The following is an 18,883-nucleotide window of genomic DNA, read 5'->3' on the forward strand; positions in this document are numbered from 1 at the left end:
CTGATGCATCCTTGAGAGGCATCAACAGTGGACAGAGACAAAAGAAAGACACTAAACATCAGAACAGACAGGGAGCTCACTAGCAGCCTTGCTGGTAGCTGTTGGTCCCCAAGTATAGAGCAGGAGGTGCTGGGTTCAGAGCCAGCAGAGGCTGCAGCTCCTTCTGCACCTGTCCAGCATCTCTCAGACTATGCATGTATTGAGCCAACAGTCCCACTTCTAGAGTCCACACCAGAGGGAAGAGTCACAGCCCAGTTCCACATAGCAAAACCTGTGCACAGCAGAGATTACAAAGCCCTTGACAAGAAGGGGCTAGACTTGCACTCATGAACCTGGAAAGACAGTCATGGCACAATGCTGTAATACAAAAGCAAAATGCAGGCTCGAGGATGCTGTAAATTCCTTTTGTATAAAAGGAAGTTAGCAGAAAACAAATCCACAGTCTATTTCTACATGTCTACGCCAGAAATGGGAGAGGGATGGAGGACTCCCAATCCCGCTAACATCCTAGGGTGGGATGGAGGGATGGGGAGACTGTGTCATCTTCTTTGTATTCCTGGGTCATGGTACAAGCATGTACACCCTTCAGAAAACCCAGTGTGGAACATTTGTAAAAGTTAAAAGAAACAAAGGTCAACAAAATCGTTAAGCCTCTAGCCAAGCTAAGAAAAAAAGAGAGAGGACACCAACTACTAACAACAGAAAAGAAAGAGGGGCCATCACTACAGATCCCACGGACATTAAAATTACTACAGATTACTATGAACAACTCTATGCCCACAAATTTGATAACCCAGATGAAAGGGGCCAATTCTTTGAAAGGTACAATCTGCCAAAACTCACACAAGAAGAACTAGACAATCTGAACAGGCCTATTTTTATTAAATACATTGAATCAGTAATTAATAACCTTCCAAAAGTTCACTGGTGAATTTCACCAAACATTTAGGGTAGAAATTATACCAATTCTGTACAATCCCTTTCAGAGAATAGAAGCAGAGAGAATACTTCCTAACTTACTCAGTTACCCTCATACCAAAACCAGACAAAAACATTACAAGAAAAGAAAACTATAGACCCACATCTCTCATGAACACAGATGTAAAAATCCTCAACAAAATATTAGCAAACCTAATCCACTAATGTATAAAAAGAATAGACACCACAACCAAGTGGGATTCATTCTAGGCAGGCAAGACTGGTTCAACATTTGAAAATCAAGTAATGTGGGCTTCCCTGGTGGCGCAGTGGTTAAGAATCTGCCTGCCAATGCAGGGAACGTGGGTTCGAGCCCTGGTCTGGGAAGATCCCACATGCCGCGGAGCAATTAAGCCCATGCGCCACAACTACTGAGCCTGCGCTCTAGAGCCTGCGAGCCACAGCTACTGAAGCCCATGTGCCACAACTACTGAAGCCCGCGTGCCTAGAGCCCGTGCTCCGCAACAAGAGCAGCCACTGCAATGAGAAGCCCGCATACTGCGACAGAGAGTAGCCCCTGCTCGCCGCAACTAAAGAAAGCCCACGTGCTGCAGTGAAGATCCAATGCAGCCAAAAACTATAAACAAATGAATAAAAGAAAAGAAAAGAAAAAATCAAGTAATGTAATCCATCAGGTCAGCAGGCTAAAAAAGAAAAATCACATGATCATATCAACCACTGTGGAAAAAGCGTTTAATGAAATCTAATACCCATTCATGAGAAAAACTCTCAGTAAACTAGGAGTACAGGGGAACTTCCTCCACTTGATAAAGAATATCTACAAAGAACCTACAGCTAACATCATACTTAATGATGAGAAACCTCAAGCTTTTCCACTAAGAACAGAAACAGGGCTTCCCGGGTGGTGCAGTGGTTGAGAATCTGCCTGCTAATGTAGGGGACACGGGTTCGAGCCCTGGTCTGGGAATATCCCACATGCCGCAGAGCAACTAGGCCCGTGAGCCACAACTACTGAGCCTGCGCGTCTGGAGCCTGTGCTCCGCAAAAAGAGAGGCCGCGATAGTGAGAGGCCCGCGCACCACGATGAAGAGTGGCCCCCGCTTGCCGCAACTAGAGAAAGCCCTCGCACAGAAATTATAGACCCAACACAGCAAAAATAAAAATAAAAAAAAAAAAGAACAGAAACAAGCCAAGAATATCCCACCTCCCCAATGCTTTTCATCATCATTCTGGAAGTTCTAACTAATGAAATAAGATGAGAAAAGGAAGTAGAAGGTATACTGAGAAGAAGGAAATATAACATGATCGTCTACATAAAAAAAACACATGAAGGACTTCCCTGGTGGTCCAGTGGTTAGGACTCTGCACTCTCACTGCTGAGAGCCCAGGTTCAATCCCTGATTGGGGACCTAAGATCCTGCAAGCCACGAGGCGCGACAAATAATAAAAATAAAAAACACAGATGGGAGAATAGACCAAAAAACCCTGGAACTTAATAAGGTATTATAGCAAGGTTGCAGGATACAAGGTTAAAATACAGAAGTCAATCACTCTCCTATATACCACCAATGAACAAGTAGAACTTGAAACTAAAAACACAATACCATTTACATTAGCATTCCCCCATATAAAATACTTAGGTAAAGGGTAACAAAATATGTACAAGATCTATATGAGGAAAACTAAAAAACTCTGATGAATGAATTCAAAGAAGATCTAAATAAATGAAGAGCTATTCCTTGTTCAAAGATAGGAAGGCTCAATGTTATCAAGATGTCAGTTATTCCCAACTTGATTTCTAGATTCAATGCAATTCCAGTCAAAATCATTTATTTTGTGGATACTGACAAACTCATTCTAGAGCTTATATAAAGAGACAAACAACCCACAATAGCCAACACAATACTGAAGAAGAAGAACAAAGTTGGAGGACTGATACTACCTGACTTCGGGACTTACTGTAAAGCTACAGTAATCAAGGCAGTGGGGTATCAGTGAAAGAATGGACAAAGAGATCAACAGAACAGAACAAAGAGCCCAGAAACAGATCCACATACACATAGTCTGTTCTTTGACAAAGGAGCAAAAGCAATACAATGGAGCAAAGACAGCCTTTTCAACAAATGGTGCTGAAACTGGACATCCACATGCAAAAAAAAACACAAACAAACAAAGAATCCAGAAACAGACCTCATAACCTTCACAAAAATTAACTAAAAATGTATCACTGACCTGAACGTAAAACATAAAACTATAAAACATAGGAGAATGCCTATATAACCTTGGGTATGGCAATAACTTTTTAGATACAACACCAAAGGCATGATCCATGAAAGCAACTGATAAGCTGGACTTCATTAAAATGAAAAACTTCTGCTCTGCAAAGGACAACATCAAGAGAATGAGGAGAAAAAGCCACAGACTGGGAGAAATATTTGCAAAAGACACAACTGATAAAGACTGTTATCCAAAATATACAAAGGAGACTTCCCTGGTGGTGCTGTGTTTAAGAATCCGCCTGCCAATGCAGGGGACACGGGTTTGATCCCTGGTCCGGGAAGATCCCACGTGCCATGGAGCAACTAAGCCCGGGCGCCACAACTACTGAGCCCATGCACTGCAACTACTGAAGCCCTCACGCTTAGAGCCCATGCCCCGCAGCAAGAGAAGCCACTGCAATGAGAAGCCCACGTACTGCAATGAAGAGTAGCCCCCGCTCACCACAACTAGAGAAAGCCCACGTGCAGCAATGAAGACCCAACACAGCCAGAAAAAAACAAACAAAAAAACAAACAAAAAAATCCAAAATATACAAAGAACTCAACACCCAACAATAAAAAAAACAAGCCAATTAAAAAATGGGGGCTTCCCTGGTGGTGCAGTGGTTGGGAGTCCACCTGCCGATGCAGGGGACATGGGTTTGTGCCCCAGTCGGGGAAGATCCCACATGCCGTGGAGTGGCTGGGCCCGTGAGCCACGGCTGCTGAGCCTGCGCGTCCGGAGCCTGTGCTCCGCAATGGGAGAGACCACAACAGTGAGAGGCCCATGTACCACCAAAAAAAAAAAAAAAATGGGCCAATGACCTTAACACATGACTCACCAAAGATTTACAGATGGCAAGTAAGCATTATGAAAAGATACTTCCCTTCATGTCATCAGGAAAATGCAAATCAAAACAATGAATATCACTACACATCTATAAGAACGGCCAAAATCCAAAACACTGACAACATCAAATGTTGATATGGAGCTACTGAAACTCTCATTCGTTGCTGCGGGGAATGCAGATGGTACAAGCCATTTTGGAAGACAGTTAGGCTGTTTCTTACAAAACTAAATATACCATACAATCCAGCAATCACACTTCTTGGTATAAAAGAGTTGAAAATTTATGTCCACACAAAGACCCTGCACGCTGATGTTTACAACTTTGTTCATAATTGCCAAAACTTGGGAGCGACCGAGATGTCCTGCAGGAGGTGAATAGGTAAATAAACTGCGGTATATCCAGACAATGGAAAATTATTAAGTGCTAAAAAGAAATGAGCTATCAAGCCAAAAAAAGACTCAGAGGGTTTCCCTGGTGGCGCAGTGGTTGAGAGTCCGCCTGCCGATGCAGGGGAAATGGGTTTGTGCCCCGGTCCGGAAAGATCCCACATGCTGCGGAGTGGCTGGGCCTGTGAGCCATGGCCACCAAGCCTGCGCGTCCGGAGCCTGTGCTCCACGACAGGAGAGGCCACAACAGTGAGAGGCCCGCGTACCGCAAAACAAAACAAAACAAAAACAAAAAGACTCAGAGCAACCCTAAATACATATTACTAAGTGAAGGAAGCTAATCTGAAAAAGCAACATACTATGAGTCCAATTATATGACATTCTGGAAAAGACAAAACTACGTGGTTGCCAGGGGTTAGGGAGGAAAAAGGGATGAACAGGCAGAACACAGGGAATATTAGGGCAGTGAGAATACTCTGTATGATATCATAATGATGGATACATGTCATTACGCATTTGTCCAAACCCATAGAATACGCAACACCAAGAGTGAACCCTAGCTATAGACTTTGGGTGATCATGATGTGTCAACGTAGGTTCATCAATTGTAACAAATATACTATTCTGGTGGGCGCTGTTGATAACGGGGGAGGCTGTGCATGTTTCGGGGAAGGGGGCACATGGGAAGTCTCTGTAGCTTCCCCTCAATTCTGCTGTGAACCTAAGACTGCTCAAAAAATAACATCTTAAAAAAAATTAAGAGACGAAAGCAAGAAGTCGTTCAAAGAGGGAAGGGAGCAGATGGCTGAATTTAAAAAAGACTCATAGCAACCAGGACATGGATTTAAAGTGATTTGGTTCTTCCAAGAAAAGCAGACTGGGGAATTCGCCCACTGGGGCAGGGGGGCAGCTCCTAACGGGGTGGGTCTCCTCTAGGCTCACAAGCTTGCCTCTTCCTGGCCTCAGCTGCTGATTCATGCTGATTCTCCTCCGAGATGCTCTGAGAGGCAGCACCCAAGAGCCCCCCATGGGTATGCCTGTCTGCGAGGAGCATAACAGCTCACTATGGGCCCCGGGCACAGGTGCAGGGGATTCTACAACGAAGACCCCCTCTGACTGGTGTAATCCCACCCACAGAGTTAACCAAAGTTATCACTTTAGTGTCTTTTCCTTCCAGACTTTTTCCACTGCAGATTTATTTGAACAGAGCTGTGATTCTATTTTCCGTATCCTGATATTTTAAGAATTTCTTAACCCGACAACATAAGGCTTTCCTGTCAGAATGCAGTGTAGCATGGTGGTGAAGGCATCTCCACCAACTGGCCTCCTTGCCTTGCTCACCTGTTAAAGGCCAACACGCCAGGCTGTTGTAAAGAACAACATGGTTCACCCGGGTGATGTGTTAGAGTCACACGTGGCTTGAGGTGTGCTGGCTGCTACCACCTTCAACAACTTGCCTTCCGATGGCCACGATTCCACTGGGGAGATGCAGTTATAGGAGTTTAGCCCACTGGGGCTGGGCTTTCATTGTGTTACTAATTTTTCAAGACTATGACAGTGCTATATATATAACATTATTTCTGGGGATGGCGTCTCAGAAGTAGAATGCCTGGTCAAAGGAACAGACATTTCCAGCTTCTTTACATATGAGCACAGCTATTACAATTGTCTCCCAAAACTCACAGCTGCTGGGAAATCAGAAGGGAAGGGCCCAGAGCGGCAGGAACACGGGTGGCTGTTAGATTTGGGGTGAGGGGAGCTGCCTTGCACCTGACCCCATGTGAAGATGAAACAGTCTGCTTGGTATGAACCTGCATGCCTTGCCCAGGTCCAATGTGCGGAGTGCCAACTGTAGTTCAGCTCTGGTGTTGAAATGAGCTCCCCCAGACCACGCTGGTCACCTTCAGCTACTTCTCTGCCAGACACCCCCAGGCTCTGTCCTCATCCGTGGCAGTCACCCTCTAGCCTCCATCAAAGCCACACCCAACAAGCTGGATGCCTGCCAGTAATGCCCCCACAAGGCGCAAGAGCTGCAGGGAGGGCCTGGAGTCACTGTGGTGATAATGTCTCTTCGCTTTGACCCCAGGGAAAAGGCTCGTCTGGAGCTGCTGAGCCCTGGGACCCTGTGACCAGGGAGAGCCACCTGCGCTGGGGGTTTTGTACAGAATTCCACTACCTCGCCCACTTTGCCTGAGATAGATTTTTTGTCAGCTCTTGTCACGCTAAGTGACAGTACACTAAGTTTCCTGTTTAAATAAACTTACTTAGGTAAATGAAGAAGAAAAAAAAAAAGACGTAGTGACTTATACCGTAACGCTGCAACACTGGTTTGGGTAGTGCAGAGTGGTGGCCGATATCACTACTTTGTGAGAAGATCCTAGGTCTCCTGAACTCTAGACCCAAACACCCCACAGCCCCCATGAAAGCTCCTAGCTGCCCAGGTACCAGACACAGGGACACCTGAAACCCTCAGCAGCCCTTCCCCACCCCCAGCCCCACGCGATGGTTCCCTTCTGCCCCCATGTGCCTCAACCTGGTGTGCCTGGCCACCCTCCACAACTGTGGCCAGATGATCCCGGAAGAACAGTTGACCCTGTCACTCCCTATGCAGACCCTCCAAAGGCTCTCAGTGGACATCTGAGCCCTCCGGGACCCAGCCCGGCCGGGCTCCAAGGCCCATCTGCACTGCGTCAACACTCACCCTGCTCCCCCGCCAAGGTGGCACAGCGCCCGCCATCTCTGCCACTTCACTCCTGCGTGGCAGTCCCTCCAGACGCCCTTCACTTTGTTCCATGTCTAGCTCACGCTGGCTCACATGTAGTAGATGCGACTGGCCGCCTGCCCAGCATCCACACCTTCTTCTTTCTTCCTGAGCCCCTGATGGTGTCTAGAGCTGCAGAATCGACCAGCCCAGATGGCTGCTGCTCTAGCACATTCGTTAAAAGCGCCATCGCATCCCCTCACTGACTGAATGGGGACTTGTGTTACTCGTGGCCAAGCGTCCTCATGGGTGCATCACCTCCACAACAGGTTCAGCGTCCACCTCACAAACCTCTGCCGGCCCCCGCCCTGCAGCAGTGACCACCCCTCCCACACCCCAACATCCAGCGCCCCGACCCGCCTTCCCCCACAAAGAGCTGGGGCTGAACCCACCCAACGAATGACAGAGCGGGGGGAGCACAGACCCAGCCTGAGGGAGTGGTGTGTGACTTTGTGGCTGGGGACAGCAGGGAGGCCAGGATGCTTGTCCCACCCACTCTGTGGAACCTGCACACGGGCTGTGGGTTCCCCCTCCCCAGAGCCTGAGGTATCACATTCCCTGCTTTCCTGCCATTTCCCTTGTCGTAAAGATGAGACCCTCAGGATGCAAACAGTGAACAACACTTCTGTGAGTTTCTGCTCGAGAGCCTGGCCTATTCTGTTACAAGGGAGCAAGGCAAGTGCTAGAGACTTTCTCCATGAGGCACCTGGAAAACACAAGGCCCCAAAGGTCCCCACACACCTGCCTCAGAGATGATTCAGGGCACCGATGTGCACTTGGGGAATGCCTATGCGGTGGCACGCCTAAACTCTGTGGTCAGAAACTCCTGGACCTGAGTCCTGGCCCTGCCAACTTCTTGCCATGGGACCCTAGCACGTCTCAATACCACACCAAGCCCATTTTCTCAGCGGGGGAGCTGTGACTAGGGTGAGAGGTTACCTCTCCAGTGGGTTCCCCCCCACCGCTTACCTGAATGCCTGGTTCTCGCGGTTGTTCTGGAGGGCAATGGTTTCCACCTCAGGACCCCCATCCGCTATGAACCTGGCCAACTTTTCTGCGAGGTTCTTGACCTCTTCATCCTCTGGGGGTGAAACTTTAAGCAGGCTGTCAGTACTGAGCTCAACTCACCACACCCAACAGCCTAATTTCTGCTAAGAACCCCGGGCAACAAGAGGGGTTTATTTTAGGAACAATACAAAGAAAAACAGGCAAATGGGAATCAGATTACTGCACTGGAACCAAACACCTGAATTCATATAATAATATATCTTGAGCTTCTGCCCCCCACACCTGACCCCTTCCCACCCCATATGTCTGGGGGTTTTGGACCCACACTGGGACATGGGAACAGAATGTGAGGGAGAGTCTGGGTCCAGGCTGGAGGAGAGATGGGAATCCCCACGTCAGTCTTTCTGCTGGCAGCTGTCCCCCCAGGTCACATGGGGGGATGGGCCTGGCCCACCTCTCCTGGGAAGAAGGTCAGGGCACGGGACTGCGAGTGACAGACATGATGAACCAACGTCTGTGGCCCACATTTGGCTTAAACATCAATCGCCCTGCTGCCCACCAGCACCTGGCTGGGGTTTCACTTCATTACAGCTGGAGACCAGGCAGCATCTCACCCTCCCGACACTCATCCCACCAGCTGACCATTTTTGTCTCCTGGCCCCCCTCGACAAGTGTCAGTCACTGCATTTGTCTCTAGGTGTCCTCAGTGCCCAGCACGCATCAGGTGCTCATTAGCACTTGTGAAAATGACCATGAACCAAGGGGCGAATGTTCCTCTCCTGTGCCCCGTTTACATGCACAGGGCTGAGCTCCTGGACATGACCTTGACCTTTACCTTGACCCTTAGATTTCGTCTCAGAGCACTGGCAGGGAGGGCAGTGCTGGTCCCAGCATGACCCCAGCTCCCTGGGAGGGCACAGACCTGCACTGTCAACGCCACCCCACACCACGACGGGTTCCAGGAAAGGAACCCTGATTCCACCTGGGGCGTGGTTTGTCCACACGCCTCCCTAGAACCTCCCACCCCCTTCAGCCACCTACCTTTCTGAGAGGCTGCCTGCAACTTCTGTGCTTCCTTTCTTATCTCAGCCACCTTCTTTCTGTAGTAGAGGAATTCCCTGCTATTCTTATCATGCAAAAACCTGGAGAGTTTTGTAAAACAAAGAGTGGAAAATGAGCAACGGGGATGGGTGGACCCATGCAGCTTCTGAAGATATACTGTGCAAAAGCAAGCTGGTGAGCAGAGACACCTCGATGGGGCCCAAAAATAAGTCTCCACACCACACTGGGGCCCCTTGCTACCTCTGGTGTGAATTAGAAAGCTCTCAGAACAGTATCTGGCCCACGCAAGTAAGCACCCAGCCCCAGCCAGCTTCAGTCACCACCAGGGTTTTACAAGAACATCTGCATGTACTAACATGTGGCAAGAACATTAAGTAGCAGTGGCCTTCCCCTCCCAGAAGTACTTACGAAAATGCTGGGTTATCCTTGTAGTTCTCCATAGCTACTTTTTCTAACTCGGGGCCTCCTTCTGCCACAAAGCGGGCCAATTTCTCTATCACTTTCCGAGTCTCGGCTCCCTCTGGGGGTGAAACTTTAAGGAGGCTGTCAGTACTGGGGTTCAACTCACACACCCCACAGTCAACAGGCACACTCTCTCTACGGACCACAAGGACAGAGGGGTCGGGGGAGAAGAGGGTGAAATGCGGGAGGTTGTCGGGCGTCCCGGGTCCATGCACAAAGCACCATGATGAGGGGTGAGTCGGTCTAGACAGCCTTTGCGAGACATGCTGGAGGGAGAAAAGTGTGTGAGCCTCCCAAAGGCCAAGCCAGTCCCCAGGCTGGCAGGGAGATGTTGGAAAACATAGCCACCCTCCCCCTCCTTTTGCGGAATGCTCAATCCCTTTCTTTACCAGTGTTCAGTACAATAAATCAATTCCCTTTCATCCTTCAAAGACAAATTGTTTTTTTTTTAATATCATTACAAACTCTGATTTTAAGATGTCAGTGGGTTTCAATCCAACACAATTAATATCATCACAGAAGCTCAATCACCCCCTCTGTGGCCAGTGGAGCCTCTTCAAGCTGACTCCCGAGGCCTTTGGACATGACCCCAGTCTCTGATGGCCTCCTCGATACCTGCTGGGACAGGGCACTTCAGGATCATCTCAGACGCTTCCTGCCCAGACCTAGAGCCAGCCATTTCTCCAAGAAGTCCTGGTTTCCATGAGTGAGAACATGTGTTTCCAGACCAACATCTGGGAGCTAGGGACACTCATTGCAACAGGTTTAATTGTTACCTCAGAGCACTTTCAGTGAACACCACTAAAAAATATATTTTGGGGGCTTCCCTGGTGGCGCAGTGGTTGAGAGTCTGCCTGCCGATGCAGGGGACACGGGTTCGTGCCCCAGTCCGGGAAGATCCCACATGCTGCGGAGCGGCTGGGCCCGTGAGCCATGGCCGCTGAGCCTGCACGTCCGGAGCCTGTGCTCCGCAACGGGAGAGGCCACAACAGTGGGAGGCCCGCATACCGACAAAAAAAACAAAACAAACAAAACATATATATGTGTGTATATATATATATATATGTGTATATATATATATACATATATATATATATATACACACACATATATATTTTTATATATATTTTTTTGTATTAGCCTCCACTTTGAGCCACATGGAACTTGCTTTTGTATTTACTGCTGGCCTGTTTCTGAGACTGTCAGCCACCATACAGCTCACATCCCTCATATGAAAACTCCCAGAAGAAATTTCTTGATGTCAGTCAGTGCTTAGGAATGTTTGCTCCTCCTGGCAATGGGGCCAGACACTGAGCCTGTGGCCACTCTTATTCCCCCTGCTGCTTGTACTGCCAGAAAGCTCGCAGGGTTGGGGTGGCGGGGTACAACATGTGGCCTAAGGAGGACCTATAAGAGGTCTCAGAGACATTCTGTGTCTACCTTTTCCCTAAGCCTCATCCTCCTCCCACATGCCTGGCAACGACCCTGACCTGATCACTTTACAAGCACAGGTGCTTTTCTGAGGTTGTATCAACAGCAGGCCATAAAAGCCTCAAGGGCCTTGAGACACCCACTGCCCCTCATAAAGTAGCAGTTCCCAGCAGGGTACCATTGAACTGCCAGGGCCCCTCTCTGAGGGAACACCACACTCACTGACTCCATTCTGATTAATGCTCCAAGCTTCGAGGTTGGCCCCTGATCTGTTTAGATGCACGGCCTGAAGCCGGCACCCTCATCCAGAACAAGAGGCCTAGAGGCTGTCATGGCATGATTATATGGTCGCTTCAGTCTGTCCTGTCAGGGAGACATGACTGTGCTAGCCATCCTGGAGCAGAGGTGGCCTAGGGCCAGGACTTCACACAGCTCGTTCTCCACACAGCACCGACGTCTCGTTCTGAATATGGTCGTGGCTGGATGCACTAGGAGTGCCACCATCACCACCCTCCTCCGCCCTCCTCCACCATGGGGCTGGAACTGGCTCACCCAAGGCCAATGACTGTCCTTCCCTGGGCAGGAGAGCACGCCCTCCAACCGGCACGCTCATACCTCTGGCCCAAACTCGTGGAGACAAGTACCCGCACTGAGGAGCTCCTCTTCTAGTACTGGATGAGGAGGGCACAAGTGAATGCTCCCCTGAGAACGCCCCCCCGGAGGCCAGCCCCCACACAAGTGGACAGTGGGTCCCACAGCTCCCAGGATGAAGCCCACACTCTGCGGCCCCTCCATGCTCCCCATGCTCTGCTCCCCACCCCTTCCTTCACCTCGCTCATCCTGAAGGCTCAGCCTGGAGGCCTGACCACAGCCCCAAGCACCCCACAGCCCTGGCTGCGCTGTCCCCGGTGCCCGTGGACCCTGCTGGAGCAGCTGGAGGGGCAGCCGTGGAAGGGGGGCAGCAGCCCCGGCCCCTCACCTTTGATCTCCAGCCACTGTTCATAGTCCTCCTCGTCGTCCTCGTCAGGAGACTGGAAGACGCTCGGGCGGCTGGCCACGGGCAGCTGCTTGGCGTGCACGTAGTTCTTCATCTGGCCCGGCGGGCTACTGATGAGGGGGGGCCTCTTCCCGGTGCGCGGGAGCACACGAGGCGGGGCAGCGGGCGCGCTCGGGCGGGCATCTTGGGATACAAGGAAGGATACCCACACTCAAGGTCTGTGGTGCAGGTTTCCTATCTTCCTGCCTAACCTGCACACCCTGAGCCCCAAGTGGCTGGGTTCTTAACTTCTCGCATAGCACTGGTAGGCAGTGGGTGACCAGAAGTGCTCAGGGAGGACGCCACCCCCATTTTACAGATGAGGACCCCTGAGGCGCAGAAAAGAACCTACTGTGGTCACCCAGCCCGGGACTCTGCAGGCGGCAACTCTGGCAGTAGGTGCCTCTGATGCCTATATCCATAGACTAGGGATGTTGCAGCTCTTCCGGATGAGACCTGAACCCCCACGTCCAGCTTACATTCACTGCCTCTGCTTGTCAGTAGCGGGCTGGAGCCAGTCTATTTGGGACTTTTCAAACACGACTCATGGCATGAGACCCTGCAGTGAAGAGCTCAATAGCCCTTTCTCCCTCTCTGTGGGCAAACTTGGCCTTGGGTTAACTGTCTTCACTGTTACCTGGGAAACCTGACAAAGGTTGAAGGTCAGCTGTTTCACCAGTAACTTTCTTACAGTAAAAATGAGACTGGTAAACTGCACAACCACAGATACAGGTGGGCTTCCCACAGGTGGTGATTCTCACACCTGGCGTGTCCCATGGGGCTCCTGTGGGCCGAGCACACCCGTCCCCCGCCCCCGCCCGAAGAGGGTCCTGTTCCTTGCACCTGGGCTGCCGCTCTGACTCAAGCCTCAGTCCCACAATCCTGGGGCATGCTTAGTCCTGGCCCCTACCCCCTGGATCGAAACCTGGCTTCTTTGTCTCCACTTCTTGGGGGTAAGCATCTAGAGGGCAAGGTCTGCACTCTCCCCTTGGGCGTTTAGCGTGAGGACGAGTAGAATGAGGGCGCTCAATGAACGAGGGGTGAGAGGAACAAGTCTAAGGTGGGACCTGCCATTTCTGAGGTGCTGAGGGACCCTTGGGAGAGAAAGCCAGCAGGGGGAGCTCTAGGAGGAGGTGAGATGGGATGGGGGGGGGGCCTGCACTCACCTGTGCTGGTCTGTGCCTTCTGCAACTTCAGAAACTGCTGCAAGAAGCTGCCGTCGTTGGCAAACTTGTTGGAAACATTAGAGTTGTGTGCATTTGCAATTCTAGACCCGAGACAGAGGACAGACAGGGTAAGCCTTGAGAAGAGGGGAGGGAGCACGCCTTGCCGGCCTCAGTCCCACCCCCACCCCTGTGTTCTCACCTAAGGGGACCCAAAACAGGCCCCCAAAGATGCCAGGGAACAACTGAGTGCACAGAGCAGTCTTCAGAGTAGTAAGATGGAACAATCTTGTTCTAGTCAGAGCAATCCCACCTGTGCTGGTGTTCTCTCTACCCGCATGTTGACCTTCCAGGTCCAAAGGGCCTCCCCAAGAAGATGGCTCAGAACCACCTGCCACACTTACTGTTAACAAATCATCTGGGCTATCACTGACTCTTACGTCTGTTTTCCCAGCTAGACTGCAGAGTTCTCAAAGGCAGGGCCTATGTCCGTACCTGCATGTGACTGCAGTTCCATGCCTGGCTCAGCCAGCGCTTCTGTGGGTTTCACATGTTTAGAGGAAAATACCCAAAGCAATTTCTTGGTGGGAGAATTACAGGGGAATTTTATATTTTTATTACTTTCTCTTTTTGAAAAGAATATGTTTTATTTTGAAATAAGAAAAATTTATTTTTAACGAACACAAAAGCAAACCCAGGGGCCTAAATGTTTAATTCAAATTCATCTTTCCTTATCAAAAAAGTGATAGAGGCTCATTATGAGCAAATGGGAATGTGGAAAAAAACAGAAATGTAGAAAGCAAGGAGAAAACCCTAAAAAAGTCTCCTCACCTCACAAGAGCCACAATTAATACTTTGATATACTTCTTTGATTTGCCCCTTAGATTAGAAATAGAGGAAATAAGGCTGTGATCATAGCATATATTCTACTTCTTTCATCTTTTCCTACAGCATACTATCTTGCTCTAACCTCAGAAACTCCTCGTATGTGCTGCTTTTAGGGGCACATCCATCATACAGACATACCCAATAACTGAAAAAGCTCAGGGAGCCCACAGGTCTGAACTTTTTCCTTTAAAGTTTTATCCTCCTAGAAATCCGTTCTAATGAAGTAAAAGTGGAAAAAAACCTAAGTAGTCAACAAGGGGCACTGGTTAAATAAATTACGAGACATCCATAAGGCAGATGGAGTGGCCCTGAAAAGTTAAATTCTTATAAATAAAGCAACCAAGCACAACGTTAAATGAAAAACAAAAAGGCAGGATATAAAACAGTATCTACAGGGTGGTCCTACTTATGTAAAAATATATTTGACTGAAAAATTGTTACAAAAATCCATCAAATGCAACCAGCACTTGCCTCTGGGTTGCAGGGTTACAACTGATTTTATTTCTTCCTCATTTTCCTCTCCTCTACTTCCCAGGTTTTCTACCACATATATGAATTATCTTTGAAGTTAAAAAACAAAAGAGAGAGAGAAGGCAGTAAAAGTTATTTTATATGAAAGAGAAAGTTCTGCTGATAACCAGCCTTGGCATTAAACAAGCAGGGCCTTCTAGTGATCCTGGCCCTGTCCTCATGCTGTGTGCACCTCCCTCAGGAGGGACAGAAAGAAGGCAGGGACAATGAAGGACAAGAAAATACTTCGGGGGGAATTCTCTGGCGGTCCAGTGATTAGGACTCCGCACTTTCACTGCCAAGGGCCTGGGTTCAATCCCTGGTCAGGGAACTAAGACCCCGCAAGCCATACAGTGCGGCCAAAAAAAAACCCCCAAAAAACACTTCTGGTCAGCAGCATGTCAGCACATGAATTCCACTTGAAAACCACCCATAACAAACGGCAGAGGCTTCCCTGGTGGTGCAGTGGTTAAGAATCCACATGCCAACGCAGGAGACATGGGGCCCTGGTCCAGGAAGATCCCACATGCCGCGGAGCAACGAAGCCCATGCGCCACAACTACTGAGCCTGCGCTCTGGAGCCCGGCCACAACTAATGAAGCCTGCGCCTGGAGCCTATGCTCTGCAACAAGAGAAGCCACCGCAATAAGAAGCCCTCGGCAACTAGAGAGAGCCCACACACAGCCATGGAAGACCCAACACAGCCAATAAATAAGTAAATAAATAAAATCTATTTTTTAAAAAATGGCAGGGGTTATCACACAGCTGTTAAATGATGGCTTTTGATGAACAGATAAACAAAACATGGTCCATCCACACAATGGAATATTATTCAGCCACCAAATAAAGGAATGAAGTACTGATACATGCTACAAAGTGATGAACCTTGAAAACATCACGTCCAGTGAAAAGAGCCAGACAGAAAAGGCCATGTATTACATGAAATATCTAGAATAGGTAAATCCACACAGACAGAAAGTAGATTAGTCGTTGTCAGGGGCTGAGGGAAGAGGGAATGGGGAGTGATTGCTAATGGGCAAGGGGTTTCTTTCTGGAGTGACAAAATGTTCTGGAATTAGTGATAACAGTTGCACAATGCTGTGAATATACTGAAAATCACTAGGTTGTATAGTTTAAAAAGTCAATTTTATGGCATGTAAGTCATATCTTAATATGAATAAATAAAACTTTAACACTGTGGCAGTTCTAAAGAGTTGTAATGCGGGGGTTGGGGGGAAGCTTTTCCTTTAAAAAGTGGGGGGCGGGGGAAGCGACATATGAAATTGACCACAATTTAGTGAAACAAAGCAATGACATGGGAAGGGAATATATCAAAATGGTTCTCTTGAGGCAACCTGAATGTTTCTTATTTCTGCAGCACGAGATTCTAAGGTGTTCTAAGCTTTTACAATGGAGAAAACAACCTTATTTTCAAAGCTACCCGTACTCTGCACCCACCCACCTGATGTTCCTTTTTGGCTGCCTGATCCTGGCGCTGAGATCCAGCAGCCTCCAGGGGGCCCTCTTGGAAGCAGTCCTACAGGCCTTTCCCATCTTTGTGCAAGTCCTTCCATAACCCCAGGGGTGACAGTCCACAAGCCCACCCACAGATCACTCAACATCCAGTCCCCATGTTCCTGAACACCCTGGAGGTTCCAACAAGAATAAAGTCTAAGTCCCGCCCTCAAGGAGAAGCCACGGACTCTTAGAAAAGGTGGGAGCTGGAACAGAGCCTTAGTGGAGGGCTAACATGCTCCACACTTCAGATCGCAGAGGAAGGGGCTTGTCTCTGTCAACCTCCAGCCTGAAATTCTTGGATCTTGTCACCCTGATCACACCACACCTGCTCAAAACTCTTGGGTGCCCTCATGATCACACCACCCCTGCTCAAAACCCTTGGGTGGCCTCAGAGTCTCTCAGGACAGTCAGGAGGAAACCCTCTCTCCTGGTTCAGAAACAGCCCCTTTGGTGCAGCAGCTCGAGCTGCCTGACACACAGGGGCTCGCCTCCCTTCTGCCCTTTGCAGTCCTTTCCTGCTTCCTCAAAGGGCTGGCTCTGCCTGGGGCCTTCAGAATGCAGAGCCTCTTCTGCATCCCTACGGCACCTGCTGCATCTGGGAGCACACTGCCTCATGTTACCTACCAGAGCATCCCTTCACAAGTAGACTGTGAGCCCCATAAAGGCAGAGATGGAATCTGGGTTTTTGCTCCGTGCTGTATTCTTGGCCCCTGGCCCACAACAGGTCAGCAGTAAATAACCACTGAGTGAAAGAGCTGGCAGCCATCCTCTGGGCTCCCATACACCCCTTGTTTCTCTCCTGCCACACAGCCTCCTGAAAGTGCACCTGCGTTCCTCCTTGCACCATCAGGCTGTGGCTAGATGCAGAAACACCTCGACTACTCTCGCAAGCAAAACCCTCTGTCAGTGACCCTCGAAGACCCTAATCCAGCCTCAGGGTAGACTTACTCGCCAGGATGCCGGGGCTGAGGGCTGGCCACCTGATTCTGCTTGGCTTTCTGCTCCATTTTGGCTTCAATTTCCCGTTTCTTCTGAGCAATGAGTTCCTCCTGGTGAAGGATGTTCATGTTCATTTTTCCAGACTTGGGAGGAGCAACCCCAAACCACCGGTTAGCCTTTCCTGGGGAGGGAAAAGAAGTACAACAGAAATTACCTTTGCTCCAAAAACATGCCCAGCAGCTGCTACGGGAGCAGCCCAGATGCTGCTGCCCACAGCAACTGACATTCAGATTGACATTCCCACATCTGTTCCTTCATTTATTTAGCAAACATTTACTGAGTTATACACCAGATGCTGTACTTGGTGCTAATCAAGACAGAAGGGGCCTCTGCCCATGTGGGATTCACCTCTGGCTGAGGAGACAAAAGACTTGTAACAAAAAAGTAGTTGCAAAATCATGATAAGAGCGCTCTGCTGGAAACAAAAAAAGAGATGAGAAAGCATAACAGAGGACCACCTATACAGCTAGCCAGAAAATAACCTTTAAAAAAGGGGACATTTAAGCTAAAACCAGAAAGATAAAGAGGTGGCTTCCTGAAAAGCCACATGGGGAGTGATCTGGGCAGAGTAAGAAGCAGAGGTCCAATGTGGTCAGAGCAGGCAGTTCCAGGGGTGGGGCTAGCGGGGGTAGGGCAAGATAGGGAGTCTGAGTTTTACTTAAAGGGTTTTAGGAAGTGACTGGGGAGTATTAAGCTGATAAGATCCAACTGGTATTTTTATTTTTAAGATCATTCTGTCTACTGATTGGCCAGAGTGCATAGGCAGCAAGGAGACCAACGAGGAGGCTTACTGGCTCCAAGCAAAAGATGATGGTGTCTTCAGACAAGGGTGGTAGTTGTGGAGATGGATAAGACACCTCGAACGTTCCCCATGGGACTCAAAATAAAATCCAAATTCTGAAAGCCAATTTTCAAGACGCTGCCAGAGATGGCTCCCCTCCCCCACTTCCACTTCATCCCTGACATTCTTCAAAATGACAAGCTCTCAAGGCCTTTGCACTTGCTGTCCCCCTCTGCATAGAAGGCTCTGCCTTCCAGGCCTTCCAATAGTTGGCATCTTCTCATCTCAAATATCTTCTGCTCAAAAAGGCTTTCCTTGACCACCCAATATCAGCAACCTGCACCTCCACTCTCTCATATCATTATAACTCACTCTCTGCAAAGATTTCCTTTTTTGTGTATTGTGATGCCCCAGTAGAAAGTAGCCTTCAGGAAGGCATGGCCCCGTTTTGGTTACACTACATCCTCAGCAACTAGCACAGTGCCTAGCACACAATGAATATTTCTTCAATGTATCCCAGTTTGGGTGGAGGGCTAGGGCTGGGGTGGGGGAAGAATAAGGCTTGTGCTAAAGTAGGAGCTCTAAAGACCCAGGAAAATGTGTACAGGGAGGCCAAGTGCAGTTCGGAAAAACAGCTTTTCCAGAAAGCGGGATACAGGCCAGTCAGGAGCTGCCACGAAGAGAGGCGCAGGACAGCCCAAGGTTGCCACTGGCTCGGGGAGCGGAGCTCTGAGCAGCCCTGAAGGCGGTTATTTCGGAAAGCAGGCGCAGGGAAGATCCCGGTGGCGGCCTTTAAGGAAAGCCTGGCGTCCTCAGCAAACCAGCGGTTG

General features: G+C 49.3%; 1 protein-coding gene across 3 annotated transcripts in view; it reads right to left on the reverse strand.

Annotated features, from left to right (window-relative positions):
* The window catches only part of SUGP1 (SURP and G-patch domain containing 1), a 29,831-nt gene that overhangs the window by 10,731 nt on the left and 217 nt on the right, over positions 1–18,883 (reverse strand). Inside the window, exons 2-7 of one of the 3 annotated variants that reach the window (XM_024767437.1) lie at positions 17,222–17,393; positions 13,361–13,461; positions 12,138–12,338; positions 9,674–9,785; positions 9,245–9,345; positions 8,165–8,288 (exon numbers count right to left, since the gene is read on the reverse strand). In XM_024767437.1, the coding sequence (XP_024623205.1) occupies positions 8,165–8,288; positions 9,245–9,345; positions 9,674–9,785; positions 12,138–12,338; positions 13,361–13,461; positions 17,222–17,393 (811 nt within the window). Of the gene's footprint in view, positions 1–8,164; positions 8,289–9,244; positions 9,346–9,673; positions 9,994–12,137; positions 12,339–13,360; positions 13,462–17,221; positions 17,394–18,883 lie in introns of those variants that run through there. The other 2 variants (XM_024767436.1, XM_024767438.1) reach the window with 2 other exon arrangements.

This window comes from Neophocaena asiaeorientalis, unplaced genomic scaffold (assembly GCF_003031525.2).
Source record: "Neophocaena asiaeorientalis asiaeorientalis breed wild unplaced genomic scaffold, Neophocaena_asiaeorientalis_V1.1 scaffold87, whole genome shotgun sequence".
Lineage (NCBI taxonomy): Eukaryota > Metazoa > Chordata > Mammalia > Artiodactyla > Phocoenidae > Neophocaena > Neophocaena asiaeorientalis.